The 15,605-nt window shown below is 43.7% G+C and overlaps 1 protein-coding gene across 2 annotated transcripts; it reads right to left on the bottom strand.

The window, feature by feature from the left end:
* Positions 1-2,773: 2,773 nt before the first annotated feature.
* Positions 2,774-15,270, bottom strand: LOC139334938 (natural resistance-associated macrophage protein 2-like). Of its 2 annotated transcripts, XM_070968225.1 has the most exons (16): positions 15,156-15,270; positions 12,906-12,995; positions 12,660-12,811; positions 11,509-11,631; positions 9,598-9,717; positions 8,679-8,785; positions 8,162-8,232; positions 7,991-8,058; positions 6,889-7,044; positions 6,652-6,810; positions 6,483-6,569; positions 5,276-5,395; positions 4,886-5,035; positions 4,082-4,155; positions 3,834-3,987; positions 2,774-3,016 (listed from the first exon to the last, which is right to left on the bottom strand). In XM_070968225.1, the coding sequence occupies exons 1-16, from the start codon at positions 15,175-15,177 to the stop codon at positions 2,909-2,911; spliced, it is 1,761 nt and encodes a 586-aa protein (XP_070824326.1). In that variant the 5' UTR covers positions 15,178-15,270; the 3' UTR covers positions 2,774-2,908. The 2 variants fall into 2 exon arrangements, with proteins under 2 accessions (XP_070824326.1, XP_070824325.1); XM_070968224.1 differs by lacking the exons at positions 12,906-12,995; positions 15,156-15,270 and having other exon boundaries at positions 12,660-12,696.
* Positions 15,271-15,605: the final 335 nt, after the last annotated feature.

The raw sequence follows: 15,605 nt of genomic DNA on the forward strand, positions 1-15,605 counted from the left end.
TTGCTGTTTTTATTGTTAATTAAAACAAGTTGCACTCAGCTGCAGACAAATCCTGCGTATTTTAGAATCATTTCTCACTATCCTCGAGGACACATTTATTTTACCTTGTTCAAATAAATGGAAGTGGGTTTGACATCATGTTAAGCAATGTGGTCAACCAGAGGGTCCCCAGATATTTATATTTACAGCAGAGAGCCTGTGCAGCACCTCCCTATCCTCTGAGCTAAGAAACCTCGGAGTAAATCACAGTGATTGTCTCGCTGCGACGCACGGCGAGCAACTGTGATGTGGAATTTAGCAACAGCAGACATTTGCTGCATTTAAGCACCTTAAAAACACACATATGAAAGATGCAGGGAGCTGCACACATCTCTAAAACTGAGCATCTGAAGAGAAACAATAAAATAAACGTGTTAATAAAGGAATAACTGCACAGTTGAAATACCCAGCCTACCCAAACACATGTGGGCCCATTACACCACAAGCTCCGCCAGTGCCCACAGTGGCCACAATGCAAGACATAAACAAGAATGGCCCCGCTGTTAGCATTCCTGGTGTCGGACATTTTAAGGCAGCACTGACAGATCTGTGTAAAAATATATGCAGAGCAAGTATGGACCGCACAGCTGGAAAATGTCATGCGGTTTACAGCTGATGCCACTGTTTACTAAATCAACTTGAAGTTCATTATCTTTGCCTGCTCTCTGCTGCGTCTGGCCCTTTCCTCCTGGTAACGCTGCACATGCATTCCTCTGAGAAGACAGACAGACAGACAGACAGACAGACAGACAGACAGACAGACAGACAGACAGACAGACAGACAGACAGACAGACAGACAGACAGACAGTGCAAACGGGCTCGCTGGTGTGGAGGCCCTGGCTGAGTGTTGGGGGGTGCTGCAGTTGCACCCCTGGAAAATCTGTCCAGAACATGTGACTTCAAAACATCAGATACAAGTTAAAGCTGCATCCATCTTTCGTCGGCCAACAGAACTAAAGCCCAGGCACGTAAAAACAACATGAGGTGAAAGGAGAAATAAATCTCAAGTGTGGCACATTTAAAGCCTGAAACCTGAAATTTGTCTTTGCTTAATCAGTGGAAGGAAAAGATACGAGAACAAGACATAAAGCAGACGAACTGGTCTTAAATAATCCTGGCATGCAGTTCCTGTAGTCTCATGTTGTGGTTTATTGTGTTTGTGTACAGTTCAATAACACAATGAGGTGATTTTTTAATAATTACAACTCATTCGATCAGAGGCACAATACTTAAACAACATGGTGCTCTCTGCTGCAACAAATCAATCAATCAAGCAAAAATAAATCAGCGACTTCGTCTGTCAATCTGTTACGCATCGTCCACTGACACATGATGGCAAATACACAAACACGACACTGTTAAAACTGCTTAGATCTGATTAATGAGGCCAAACGATGAAAGATTCAACAAACACTCTACACAACACTCCTCAATAAGTTATCCTGCATTGTAAAACTGTTGTAATGTTGATATTAATGGCATGAAAACACACACACACACACACACACACACACACACACACACACACACACACACACACACACATTCCTTGCATCCATCAGGCGTTGTGGTTCTATTTCTACATTTCACACCTGGGAATCCACAGCGTCTTCTTACAGCCTCATGCACTCTGCCATGCATTAGCCACATCCAATCATGCTGATGACAAACTGGCTGTTGAAATGTGCTTGCAGCATCTGAGCCTCATGTAGGGCTGGGACTGTAGGGTCTACAATCATGTGATTTGCTGGAAGAGCCCCCCCCCCCCCCCTCCCCTCCCCTCCCACCTCGCAGGCCTGCCCCTGAGTGGCCTCTGCTAGGCTATGTTTCCAGGAAAGGGGCCTACTGGACAGGCTGTGAGGCCTAGGCAGGGAGACATTGGCTCATTGAGAAAAACAAAAACAGAGAGGGGCGGTGGGAAGACTCTCCCCTCTTACATAACTCTCCCTCCATGACAGGGGGAAAAAAAGTTCCCCGCCACAATGCAAAGAAAAACCTGTCCATCCGCCTCTCCTCGGCTCGCGAAGGCTGAAGCACTTCAGGACAGGAATTCGTGCAGCACTGAAACCAGCAGCGCTTGCTTGCTTGCTTGCAGTTACACAATAGTTGCAGCTCTTCAGACATCCCACCACCACAGGCATGTCAGACAGCAGCCACATCTGAATGCACAGGCTGAGATATTCCAGTCAAATCCCGTCACTGCCGCTCATTTCATTCAGAGTGTTTCATGCAGTTATGCTGTTCCTGTGCGGCCGCAACAACGCACACAACATGATGTAACACACCGTGTCATTTAATGTGCTGTGCTGCACAGCTCTGGTGGGGAGACGTTTACTGTATCTGAGGAGTGGCTTTTGTGGCCTGGACTGCCCCCCTGTGGCCACAAGAGACACTGCACAGAGACGGCAGAGAATAGAGCAAAAACACTGAACTGTTTCCTCAAAAAAGGCCTCAGAGGGTTTTAAAAGGCCTTACTTTCATTTATCTTAAACACTTCCTCTTGTGGGCTGTAGGGAGATGTAACACACTTAGAAACTGTGAGAAAGCAGGCTGTTCAGTCCTTGTTGGTGGAGTTTCAGTCAGCCTTAAATGATAATAAACATTTCTGGGCCATATTGTGTATCATACTTTCACACTTTCTTTGATGATACAGATATTAAATCGTGATCTCTGTTTTCAAAATGCCTTCAGTTTAATCTAATCCTTTGCTTTCCTGTGAAATGAACTTGTAAGCCTGTCAACACGGAGAAACTGAACTTAATTGTTTAAATAATTAAAGGGTGACTAAAAAAAAGATAAAAGGAAGTCGCTCAGGCTGTCCACAGGCGCACCTTTGGAATAAAACGTCCACTCGAGCACACGTCTGATTCAGCTGTCGAACTCTGGCTGCGGCTCGATCAGGATGGTCGTGTCGTTGCCTCTCCTGGAGGACGGATCGAGCCAGGAGACCCCCAGAGCGATCAGACACAACCACACCTGCAGCACAGACCGAGACGGATTAACATGAATCCGCTGACAATCACATATTCAGCAAAAGGCGCAGATTTAAATGGTGAGTTACGCTGCTGTGTGATGTGACTTTATTTCTCTTTACGTCTGTCTATGCTGAATTTTCCAAGCGAGATTCAAAAGAAATACGCCTTGTTCCTCCCAATACATTTAAAATCTGAAGTAATAAACCATCATATAAAAAGAAAACAAAATTACTCCTTAATTTCAAAATAATATCTTGATACACATATTTAGATGTTAAATACCTGCACATAAATGGTGCTATTAGTCACTCCAGTGTAGGGCTGCAACTGACGACTGTGTTTATTACCAATTAATCTGCAGATTAGTTTTTTGACTGATCTATAAAATGTCAAAAAATGTAAAAAATGTCCTGCATAATTTGCCAGAGCTGCTTTTATCCAACCAAAAAAAAAGCCAGATATCTTCATTTTAGGCTAAGAAACACTGAGATTTTTGCTTAAAAAGTGATTTAAACAGTTAATCAATCATCAAAATTGTTGCACACGAATTTGCTGTTGATTGACTGATCACTTTATTGACTAATCATTTCTGCTCTATTTGAAAAATAAACATGAAAAATAACACATAAAAGGCGTCCATATTTGTCTAAAATGATCAGATTTCCCTTATAAGTAAACTTTTCTCTATTTAAACATGAAACCATCTTTTACTACGTGGCATTACATTTTTAACTGCCTGAGAAGCTGAAGATTAAACTGCTGGAACAAGCTTTAAGTTGACCCACAGCAGAATCTGTGCTGAGTCTGATGTCACCTACCAAATATCCCACAAACGTCAGGTATGCTACGGAGAGGACGGCTGTCAGCACATACAGCCACGCACTGTTGAGCGTAGCCACATAGACCACGACGAAGTACACGTTGATGGCACACACCAGCAAGATCACCAGTCCTCCTCCGATCTTACACACCCTGCGGGACAAAGACAGCATGTGCGTTTGAAGGAGAACCAACAGCATTCTGGATTATCAGCTGTCTTTGTGTTTTAGGATCCGGATAAACTTACAGTCCATTGGCAAAGTCGTTCATGAGAGAGGGCAAACTGGAGAACGTGAGGACTGGAATGAGGGCGAATGGCAACTGTGAGAGAAGTGAAAGACTGCAGTTTGTACCGTTTATTGAGAATTTAACGAAAAGGTAAAGGGTACTGTAAAATGTCAGAGAGAGGCCTTTATTCATCTCAGCGGCAGAGGGAAGTGGACCTTTATTTGGGACAGGCCTTCATTTTTAATTTCACCTGCTCCCCAGCTAAAACAAACAAAGCTATAGTTACAAGTTACTCTGCAGATTTAGATTAAAAAAAGACATTATTAGACTGTGAGATTAAGAAATGAGTTAATTTACCAACGTGTTTCCAAAATGAAGCTCGCTGTTGAAACTCAATCCTACTCGCTCATCCTTTTAAAACTCCTCTTAAAACCCACTTTTGTTCCTTGGCTTTCAACCCCACATGAGACTGCGCTCTGGTTTTAGTGTCTTATGGTTTGCTTTTACTTATTGTTTCAATTGTTTTTAAAAACAATAAAACAAATTTTTTAGTGTTTATTCCTGTTTTATTTTATTCTTTTTGTATTGTTTTGTCTATATATGTTCAGCACTTTGTTTCAACTGTGGTTGTTTTTTAAGTGCTATATAAAAAAAGTTGAAGTATATTTTAATTATATCGATGTCCTCGTTTTGTGTCGCAGGCTTTGAGAATGAATTTAAAGAAACCTCCCAGATGAAGCGCTAAAGGGCATCTCAGAGGTGATAAAACAGGCAAAGGTGGAGGGATGTTTGGATGAAGCTGCCGGTGAAGCAGTCGTCTGACCTGCATGCTCTGCAGCACGTTGAGGAAGTCGTTCATGCCTGTCAGGTGCTGTATGTCCTGGAAGATGGCGACCAGCAGGGTGGGAGCGATGGCGAGGGAACGGGTCAGCAACACCCGGGCGAAACGCGACCAGCGCAGGTTCAGGAAACCCTGAGGGCGGGAAAACACATCAGCCGGTGACATTTACAAGCAAGCTGCACTTGTTTATGACAGTTTCAGCAAACAGTAAATAAATACAGCCCCATTCCACACAGACGCCACTAAAACTGGGCCCAAACTGAAGCAAAACTTCAGCAAAACAACTGACTGATGTGTGACTGCGATGACGGTAAAGAACAAGGCCGACATCATTGTTTTCTGTGACTTCTGGCTGATTCCTCCTCCACTGACCTCCATGACAAACTGACCGGAGTACGTTCCAGTCATGGTGGAGCTCTGACCAGCTGCAAGGATCCCCACGGCCCAGATGTAGAGAGCTGCCGGGCCAAAGAAGCAGCCGAGCACCACTCCCTGAACCAGACACGCAAAGAGAGAGGCCGGTCAGCAAAAGCTCAGCAGCAGAAAACAAAAACAGGACAGGGACTCTGCTGGAAGAGAGGGGGCAGCGGCAAAACAATGAAAACTAAACCTGCTGGCATCAATATTTCTATATCAGCACTGGATGAAATGATTGTATAATATGAACGGGGGTCACTCATAATGAAGAGAACTGACTCTACGCAGCATTTTAGCATCTTTCAGCTCGTTGTTTTGGTACATACACTTCCTGCTCAGTTAGCAGCTGAAGCTAAAACTCGACAGCAAAACAGAGATCAAACGACACTAAATATTAATATATAAGATATTTATTCTTAGATATTTAAACTTTAGGATACAACGTTTGACACAAAGGCTGTTTTACAAACTGGGGTGCTTTATGGGAAGTGACTTTGAGAGAAGAGGAAGAGGAAGAGGAAGAGAGTTTTGAGCTTAACCTAAAAGTTCTATAAATCACACATCCAACACTTAAACCTATAAATCTATTAAAGTTATAATCTCAAATAAGTCTGTTCAGTCACTGCAGTGGCTACTGTAATAGTTACATATTTGGAGTATTACAAACTGGGTGTCGGCCTTAACGTTAATGTTAAATGTTGTGTTAAGTTGCTGCTAATGCAAACCAAACACTTCATACTGCTGCGGCTTCACAATAAAAGCATTTAGCTGATAAACACAAGTTGACTTCTATTATGAAGTGGTCACAGGAAAAGCATAGCAGCAGCACTTATTGCTATCATTGATCAAAAATGCACCCACAAAACAAGACAGTGGTCATTTTCTACATTTACTGACAGCAGATCAGTTTGAAGTATTAAAGGGAGTAATGGAAGAAGAAGGAGCCACAGTGAGGCTGCACACCTCCAACTTCTCAGCAAGTTAAACTCCCTTCAGCTCCACCGTGCCCTGCTGTCGACAGCAAAAGGTCAATTAATGCCCGATTTCCTTATAAATACGACAATAGATTGATTTATAAGGAGATCAAACAATATATTGATCAAATTGATATCAACAAAACTTAACCTGGAGAGCTAAAGCTAACACGCTGAGCTGAACTCACCCCTTTGTAGATGTCCACCTGCAGGGTGTCATTGTTCAGCGGGAACAGATGTGAGTGAGGACTTCCTGTTTGATTGCAGACGGTGTGCTGGAATGAAAGAACGCACACACACATCTGCAGCACGGCAGCCAAAGAAAACTCGCATCATAAGAGCTGCAGAGACACTCACCACCTCGCTGTTCGTGCGTCCGTAGAAAGCCTCGGCGAACACGGCCACCACAAACACATTGATGAGGAAAGAGACGAACAGCGCGATGGTCGCCTCGATGAAGAAGTACTTGTTGGCCTCTTTTACTTCTTTCTTGTTGGATCGATCCACTTCTCGAGACTGAGAGAACAATCGGACATTTAAAGACTCGCTGACACACTTTCATGTACCTGGTTAAGGGGAAGCAGCTGGTCGCACCTTGACAAGAGCAGAGTGGAGGTAGATGTTGTGAGGCATGATGACGGCTCCCACGATGCCGACGGCCTGACCCAGCTGAACCGGCCCGCAGCCCTCGCAGTACGGCACGAACATCCCCTTCAGCAGCTCGCCTTGGTCTGGACTCACCGTCACGTACTGGCAGACAGTTACGACGAGCAGAAGGAATCAGTGAGGCATCAGTCCAGGTTTGGACACACAGCGAGGAGCAAAATGACACCAGGAAACATCAGTTAGTGCATGACACCTCATGTACCTGCTGCCACATGATCAGCATCCAGCCAGTCACACGAATGATGATCAAGGTTTCGACTCTGTGCTCATTTTGTCTGTATTTCAAAATAAGAGCCTACTGCTATTCAAGATAACTTCGACCACTTTTTCTTTTCTTTGTCACCTCCATTGAGGAGGTCATGTTCTCAGTTTGTCAGAAGGATTACAGAGAAACTTTCAGCCTGGTTTTCATGGGGGGAGGATGTGGCATGGGCCGAGGAAGAGCCCGCTAAATGTTCGGGGGCTGATCTGAGTCACAGGGTGGTCACACAACTTATTTTTCACTGTCACTAACATTGTGAGATAAAGCATTGGGCCTTGTTGAAGTAGATGCCATACATCTGAAAATCCAGTAGATGGCAGTAAAGCTCAGCAGTGACAAAACTGTAGAACTACTATGACTCAGTATTACAAACCACAGTCACAGGTTTAAGGTCTCCTCAGGGGCAGTCGTCACATGCAGCTGCACCAACTTCATACAGAAACTATGGAGCTCGTGAATGTATGTTAAGTATGTGAAATATCTCCAATTTAGAAGTACACAATAAATAAATAAGCCCAGCTGAGATGATGAGGCTTCAGCTGGGTTCAACCATATTAAGACATGATTCCACTGGTTCTTCTGCTGGTTTTACTGGTGGTTGTGGTTGCAGATTTGCATATGACAGAAGAGAACTGGCCTCGGTGGAGGTCTGTGCTCTGTGAGCGTCCTTAATCAATGCTGCTGATCGGTTTGGGTTGATATTAAAGGGAAAGTGGAGGGAGAAACATCAACACTCGGTCACGTCGGCTGATATTTAAATGTTTGTACCTCGTATCCAAACGTGATGGCCATGATGGTGATGAGCAAACCAAAGAAGGCCTCCAGCTTCCTCAGGCCTGCGGACAAACAAACGAGGACGCTTCATTTCCTGCTGTCACACTGACGTATTCCTCCGTCATCTGAGGAGGATGTAAAGCATGCGAGGAGCCGACAACCCACCATATTTGTCTAAGAAGAGGAAGACAAACGTGTCGATGATGGTGATGAGGACACCGCCCCACAAGGGGATCCTGTCGGTAAACACACACACACACACACACACACACACACACACACAACACCACAGAGGTAATCAAGACATTTTAAGAGACTACTTCCACTCGACTACAACTCAGAGAGTAATATTGTACTTTTACTTCACTACATGTATCTGACAGCGTGCTAACACTTCACATTCAGGTGTGCATATTCACCATTAACAGCTGCTTATTAGCACCTACATTAGCAGCATACTGGCTCTTGATTAGTCATTTAATTATTAATGCTTTATTCTGCATGACTGTATTCTACAACTGCTCGGCCATTAACAAAGTTTTCCCTCAATGATCTCCTAATTGCTGCTTATTGACAGTAAATGAGGAAGCTGTTGTATTAATAAGTGCTTTTGTGTGACTTTTTATAATAAACTAAATTACCAAACATCAGCATCTGACTGACGGATGTCGTGTCTGCTCACCTGCCGGCAGAGAGAAGGTTGAAGGCGATGGCGCAGCCGATGACCTCCTGCATGTCCGAGCCAATGATGGCCAGCTCCACCATCAGCCACAGGATGACACGAGGCACCTGGACACGTGACACAGGTGTTCATGTTCACAGGTACAGATGATTTGAAACCAGTGTGTGGACAAACCATCATTTAACACGAATACTGGGCTTCGACAGGAAAGCTCACCCGCCTTCTGACACGTTTTAATCTGCCCTGCTGACTGAATCCATGAGGACGGTTTGGATTCAGGCTCGCTGTGGGTCTGAGCATCGGGACTTTAAATACATTAAATAATACTCCTCCACAGTCAGTTTCCTTTGAAATGCTCCCACCTTTACATCATTTTGACCAATCAGAAACTTGCCCCATGACTATAAAAGAGCATGTGCACACAAACACTGAGCACAAACATCTGAATCTTTGCTTCTGGCTCCTTTAAAGAGCCAAACTGATGCAAAGTGTGCATGTAGACTTTCCCTCACATGTACTGCAGCCTCTGAAAATGTGTGCAGCAGAGACGCAGCAGAGAACAAAAGGGCTGATCACATGATTGTCAGCCATGTGCTTAACGTTTGCTTTTCTGCTGGACACAGAGCTGGAGATACACTCCCATGAATAATGAATTCAGCCACTCTGGATTTAACTGTGAACTTCAACAGACTCTGCATTTTCTCACAGCTTTTGAGAACTATCCTCACAGCTCACAGATACATTTTTTGATTATATAATCTGAGGATTACAGCGACTGTAACAACAGAGCTCAACGCTGGTTATGCAATGAGTTACTAGTAAACCAGGGCAACTGCTTCCAGCCTCTGGGCCGCTGTACAGTATCAGCAGGCACTTCATGCAAAGCGGGAGTCATGAGCAGAGGTTACTGATGGCTCACAGTGTGGTACTGGCGGTTGCAGACTTCAGCCAGGTGCATCCCGGTGACGACGCCCAGCCGAGCGGCCAACCGCTGCAGCAGCAGACCGATGATGGTGGCTCCCAGCAGCACCCAGAGCAGCTGGAGGGACGAGAGCAGAGGCATCAGCTGCCGATCGGCCGTCTAACGAGCTGCGTCTGTCATCCATACAGATGGATGAGAAACTAAAGTGTGTGCATCATTGTGACTCTGAGGGAGAGAAGGGCAGAATCTGTGGTGTTTAACCCGGAGTTATGTTGATTTTAGATTCGATTAAGTTAGATTAGATTCAACTTTATCAGATAATCGAGCGATTTCATACTCACTTTGCATCTGACCACAGAGACAGAAAAACCTGCAACACTAAGAACACTGATCCTGTCAATTTGGCTGCGTTAAGACCCAGTCAGCCGTGACGGACAGGACGAACCGTGCACGTTAACAGGCCGTGAGCGCAGCCACAGACCGTGACCTCTGACCTTCTCTCTGACGGAAAGTTTAAAATTTCCTGGTTCAGAAAGTCGCCGCAGCAGGAAATCATTACTCTCACCTAGATACTGTATTACTGCTGCTGTTTGTTTTTGTTATTCGGCGTCGTGGGCGTGCGGCCATGTTTTTTTGTGTTTCCACTGCAGGCTGAATCTGTGTGAACGAGGCTCACTTGTTTTCTGACCTTTGAGTTTGGCCTGTTTTGTGTTATTTTCACTGCAGAAAGAGAAACCGAAGTGAGATAAAATATCTTAAATCAAGGCAACATGTGCTTGTTTTTTGTCGATATATCTTCTTACAAAGCAGTGTTTATATTCGAGCATTTCGCCTGTTTTTGTCCTTAACTTATTATTTTATCACAGTTTGTTGTTTGCAAACTGAGAAGAGGGCGAAGAAGAAGAGATGTGGCCTTTTTTATGCTGCTCTGGTGTTTCACTGCTGACATAAAAACTTCAGTCTTCAGCACTCTTTCACGGGTTTCACGGGTGAACAGAGAGTCATTAACAATCATAGACGCTGGATTTATTTGTGATCAAGCTGTTGTAGGATCCCGTACTGATGACAAACCATCTGCATCTACTTCGTACTTTACGGGAAAACTGAAAAAAGGAAGTGTGGTTTTACTTTTATACTTTTACTCTTATAGGACACCGTGCGGTCCAGTTTTAAAATCATCATTAAAGTGACACTTTTGAATTTGTTCTGAATGGACCGACAATATCAGCACATTAAAGATATGAAGGATTTATGGTGCTTTTTGGTCAGTATCTTGCAGTGTTATCTCTCTGAATGGCAGCTGGACACTGGACTGACGGTCAGGCTTAAGGCTTGGGCTCGGTCACTCTGTGAATATTCACTCCACCTCTCATTCACTTCTTTGAAACCCTAACGAATGCAGGTATGTGCTTCCAGTTTTTCCAGGTTAAACTTTGACCTGCAGCATAAACGAGACTCTAACATCCAGCGAAGGTGAGAGTCCCTCAGGAAGCAGGATTGTTAGCACTGATTATATAACTGGTGTTGGTGGTAAATGTACAGAACAGGTTACAGTATGTTAGTTAATAAATGTTTTGAACTACATTTTAGAGTTCTGTCTGCAGTGAAGACGCAAACAGGTGGAGGTTAAGGGTCAGATACGGGTTTCACGTGTACGTGGATGCTGCACGGCCGGCAGTGAGGGATTTGAGCTATTCAACTATTGTGATAATCTATTAATTGTTTAATTCATTTTTTAAGGCAACAATATGAAGCATTTCCTCATTTTAGCTTCTTAGTTGAGAGGATTTCCTATTTTTCTTTGTCTCAAACTTCACGATGGACATTTTGCTCTAGTTTCACTTTTTGTTAGACCAAACACTTAATCAATTAAACCAAAAAGTCATCATTAGTGACAGCAATCGTTACCTTGAAGCCAGCTTTAGCACCAGACTGCAGGTCAGACTCGATGTTACCTGGGTCCAGGTAGGCGATGCTCATCAGAAACCCCGGCCCGGTGAAGGCCCACAGCTTACGGAGACTAAACCCCCACTGCAGGAGAGAGACATCAAGGCCGTAACACTAATAAAGTCACACCGATGGTCATCAAGTCAACAAAAAAACAGACAGGAAGTTAGCATCACTTATCAGGGGTGAGCAATTCACGATCTCTCTATATACTGTATATCAAAATTTATTTTATATCACAATATCAATATATATCATTATACAGTGCATTTTCTAAATTCACCAACTTTCATATTATGTTTTGTTCTTGAAAATTCAATAAAATATTGTGTTAAAAAAAAATCTAAATCAATACAGAAACTGTTTATTGAGTAGAGAGGAACGTCTGTTTCTGGCTAATCCAGCAGATTAAAGAAATAGTGTGACATTCGCTTTCTTCCCGAGTGTCAGATGAGAAGACTGACTCCACTCTCAGGTCTGTCCGTTAAATAAAAGTCCACACATACGTTGTTTGTTAGCTGTTTTTGTTTTTTTTTATGTCTTTTATTTGTCTTTTATGTCTTTGTGTTTCAGGATTGTGTTAAGTTTTAATGACAGACGTTTGTCTTTTAACATCTCTGGACCATGAAGGAAAGAAGTGTTTTCACTTTAACACGTTATCCTGTTTTCTGTGTCTGGTGATCCATAAACTTCAATCCATCAGCCTGCAGGCGCTTAGCTTAGCATAAATGCTGGAAACAGATGGAAACAGTCATCCATCAGCTCTTGTAAAGCTCACTGATTAAAATGTGCATTTTCTTTGTTTAATCCATAAAAATCCACAAATGTAAAACACAGCTAGTTTGGCTAAGAAACTCTTCCAGCACGTAATCCCCCATAAAAGCACAGTTTGTCATTTTTACACTCATATGGATTAAACACACAAGGTTTTAAAGGGCAAGTCAGTGGATTTTTTAGGCCATGCTAACCGTTGCCCCCTGCCTCCACTACTTATGCTAAGCTAGGCTAACCGCCTCCTGGCTGTAGCTTTATATTAGACACACACAGAGCGGCATCAGTCCTTCTCTCCTCCTTTTTCCTCATTTGGCACCCCTCGTGGACTCATGGATTACCTCACTGTCCTCCTCAGGAACCGGGACCCTCTGGTCAAAGTAAGTACTGGAAACAGGTTCATTATTCTGTTTGTGGAGGAAGACCGAGGGGGGGGCCACTCTGTGTGTGTGTGTGGTCCAGACCACTGCTTTCTCCTCCACGGCATCACCTGATGACATGTGACACAACAAACAACAAACACTGAGCACACGAGGATTTAAATCGCACACACAACACACACCAGATGATAGACAGATGATCCTTGCCTTGTCCTCCAGTTTGTTGAGGCTGCTGTTCTGTGGGAGCACTGGGAGGCAGAGAGGAGATGTGGATGTTCTCAGGAGGGGGGTCTCTGACTGGAGGCAAAGAGGTAATTATACTGGGATTACAGCCACTTACAGGATCCCAGTGCACACAGAGCTGAATCCTTCACACAGAAAAGCATGAGAAAACACGGCACAGATAATCATCAGGTTGGCTGTTTGTGACATTTGTTTTGACAGCTCGCTGATCAACCTCGCTGTCTTCTGCTGCGGCTGCACAGATCCTCAGTCGCCTGCAGCCGGCTGTGAGAATCACGCTCTGTGATTCCTGCTGTGTCTTCAGCACGAGCAGGAGCTCGCCATGCTGGACCACCACCTCACAGCATGGACCACCTCAGCAGCCGACCTCAGCATGTGAGGACTGTGAGTCCGACGCGGCTCGTCCCTTCCTCTTCATCCTCTTCACTGCAGACTTCATGTACAAATCAGCAAACCTTCTCTGGCAGCTCGGCCATCGCAGCCTCATCGCGGGATGCTGCCGGTGGAGGCGGCTCCACATCAGTGCAGGGAAAACCAAAGAGTTGGTGGTGGACCTCTGCAGGGTCCACAGCAGTCGTATCAAAGGTTGTTGCTTTGCAGCTCAATGATTTCACGTTGCTGGTTAATTATTAAGATTACTTTATTTACTGCACACACATGCTACAGGGAGGAGACATCTGACCCATCCTGGGATGGGTTTCCTCCGCGGTGAGCTGCCAGCTGCCAGCCGATGCCGGCGCCCACGCCCGGGGACCCATCCTTCTTTGTCACCATTGGTCAGATGGTGATCTTCTTGCATGTTTTTAGTGGGGGTTATTTTAAGGATGCATCCAGGTGAACACGGAGAACATGCAAACTCCACACAGAAAGGCCCCTTTGAACACGCCACCAGCGCCCACAGCGGGATTCGAACCGGGGACCTTCTAGCTTCTAGCCGTGCTACCACATTAATGTGGTTCCACATTAAACAAAAAATGTGTTCAGTTCCTTCTGTTGACTTTTCACATCCTGAAATGTCCCAGCAGAACACCTGAAGGAGTTTTCACACCCAGCAGCATATTCAGATATCATAGCAGGTTTTTATCTGATCTGAAGACGTCACCTTGGACTCTGGTAAAGTAAACTCCCTGTTTATGACATTTCATGCATTCACTGACGACTTTATCAGACACCTGGAAAGGTTATAGTGTCCTGTAATGTTGAATTGGACTGTCTTACACTGAGAGGTGTTTCTAATGATTTTAAAACATGAGGGAGGAAGAATATCATAAACACATTTCCATGTTAGTTACAGCTCAATTAAAACCTCTCTGACAATAAAAACTGAACTTTATTATCAGTGTATCATTCAGTGGCCACCTAATAAAGTGGCCACTGAATGTAAACTTAAGGATTAATAGATTTATCACGGCCACAAGATTCATTAACAAGTTGATGTTACACATGCAAATTCCTAAATAAATGTACAATTAATAAAACAGCAACCAACTGATATGGAATCTATGTGGAGCTGGGTCTGTACTACTACTACTACTACTAGTAATAATAATAATAATAATAATAATAATAATAATAATAATAATGTATCAGGAAAAACCCAATCACAGGTAAAAACTAAGTGGTAGAGGAAGTACTCAGATCTTTTAACCAAGTAAAAGTACTAAACGCAGACTGTAAAACATGTTACGTAGATAAGAAGTACAATCAGTAAAATGCATAATCTGGGAAGTGCACTAAAAATATTCAAAGTAAAAGTACTCAAAGCAGTAAAACGTCCCCTGAAACAGTTTTAATATTATTTATTATATCATTAGATGATTATGACCCATGCGTTAAAGTAAAAGCAGGATTTTACTGTAGTAGTTGAAGTATTTTGTATCAGACTGCAGCTAATGATGATTTTCATGACTGATCAAACTGTACCTGTGCTTACTGTCGGGTTGTTTAAAGGATAATAAAACATCATATTCTTTACATCCTTCACGTTTTGTGTGTAAAAATGTTACTTTGTAAAGAAACTTGTGAGTAAACTGTCAGATAAATAAAAGTAGAAATAAAGAGTGGCATGAGGAGACTCGAGTACATGTACCTCAAAATTGTACTCAAGCGCAGTACTCGAGTAAATGTACCTCGTTACTTTCCTCCACTGGCTCAGGAGACATGAGGAAACATTTCAGGAAAACTTAAAATCAGTTCCGCAGCCGGAGGACTCACCTGGGCGCAGGAAGGAAAACATCTTTTCTTCTTCTTCGTTGGAGTCAAAAGTCTCTTCAGACTGAGTGAAACGTCTCAAACATCAGACTAAACAAGCGGCAGACCTGCGCGCGACATTCCGCTCTCATGATCCATTTTTCTCCGCTCGTTTCCGGGAAAGTTTATGAAGAGCAGGGACATCCGACCGGCCGGACAAGTAAGAGAGGAGGAGGAGGAGGAGGAGGGGAAAACACCTGGGGACAAAGTCACGCACACCGGCAAATGTTTAACAGGTGAACACGCTGTTACTCCTGTTTCCCTCACGTGACCCGGTTCACACGCGTCCACCTATCTGAGCTGATCCCGGACCCGGAGGAAACCGGACTCACTGAGGAATGACAACTTAGCAAAATAAAATAAGACAGGTTGTTATTTTATGTTGTTAATAAAAACAACATTTTTAAGTAAATA

Source organism: Chaetodon trifascialis, chromosome 8 (assembly GCF_039877785.1).
Source record: "Chaetodon trifascialis isolate fChaTrf1 chromosome 8, fChaTrf1.hap1, whole genome shotgun sequence".
NCBI classification, from domain to species: domain Eukaryota; kingdom Metazoa; phylum Chordata; class Actinopteri; order Chaetodontiformes; family Chaetodontidae; genus Chaetodon; species Chaetodon trifascialis.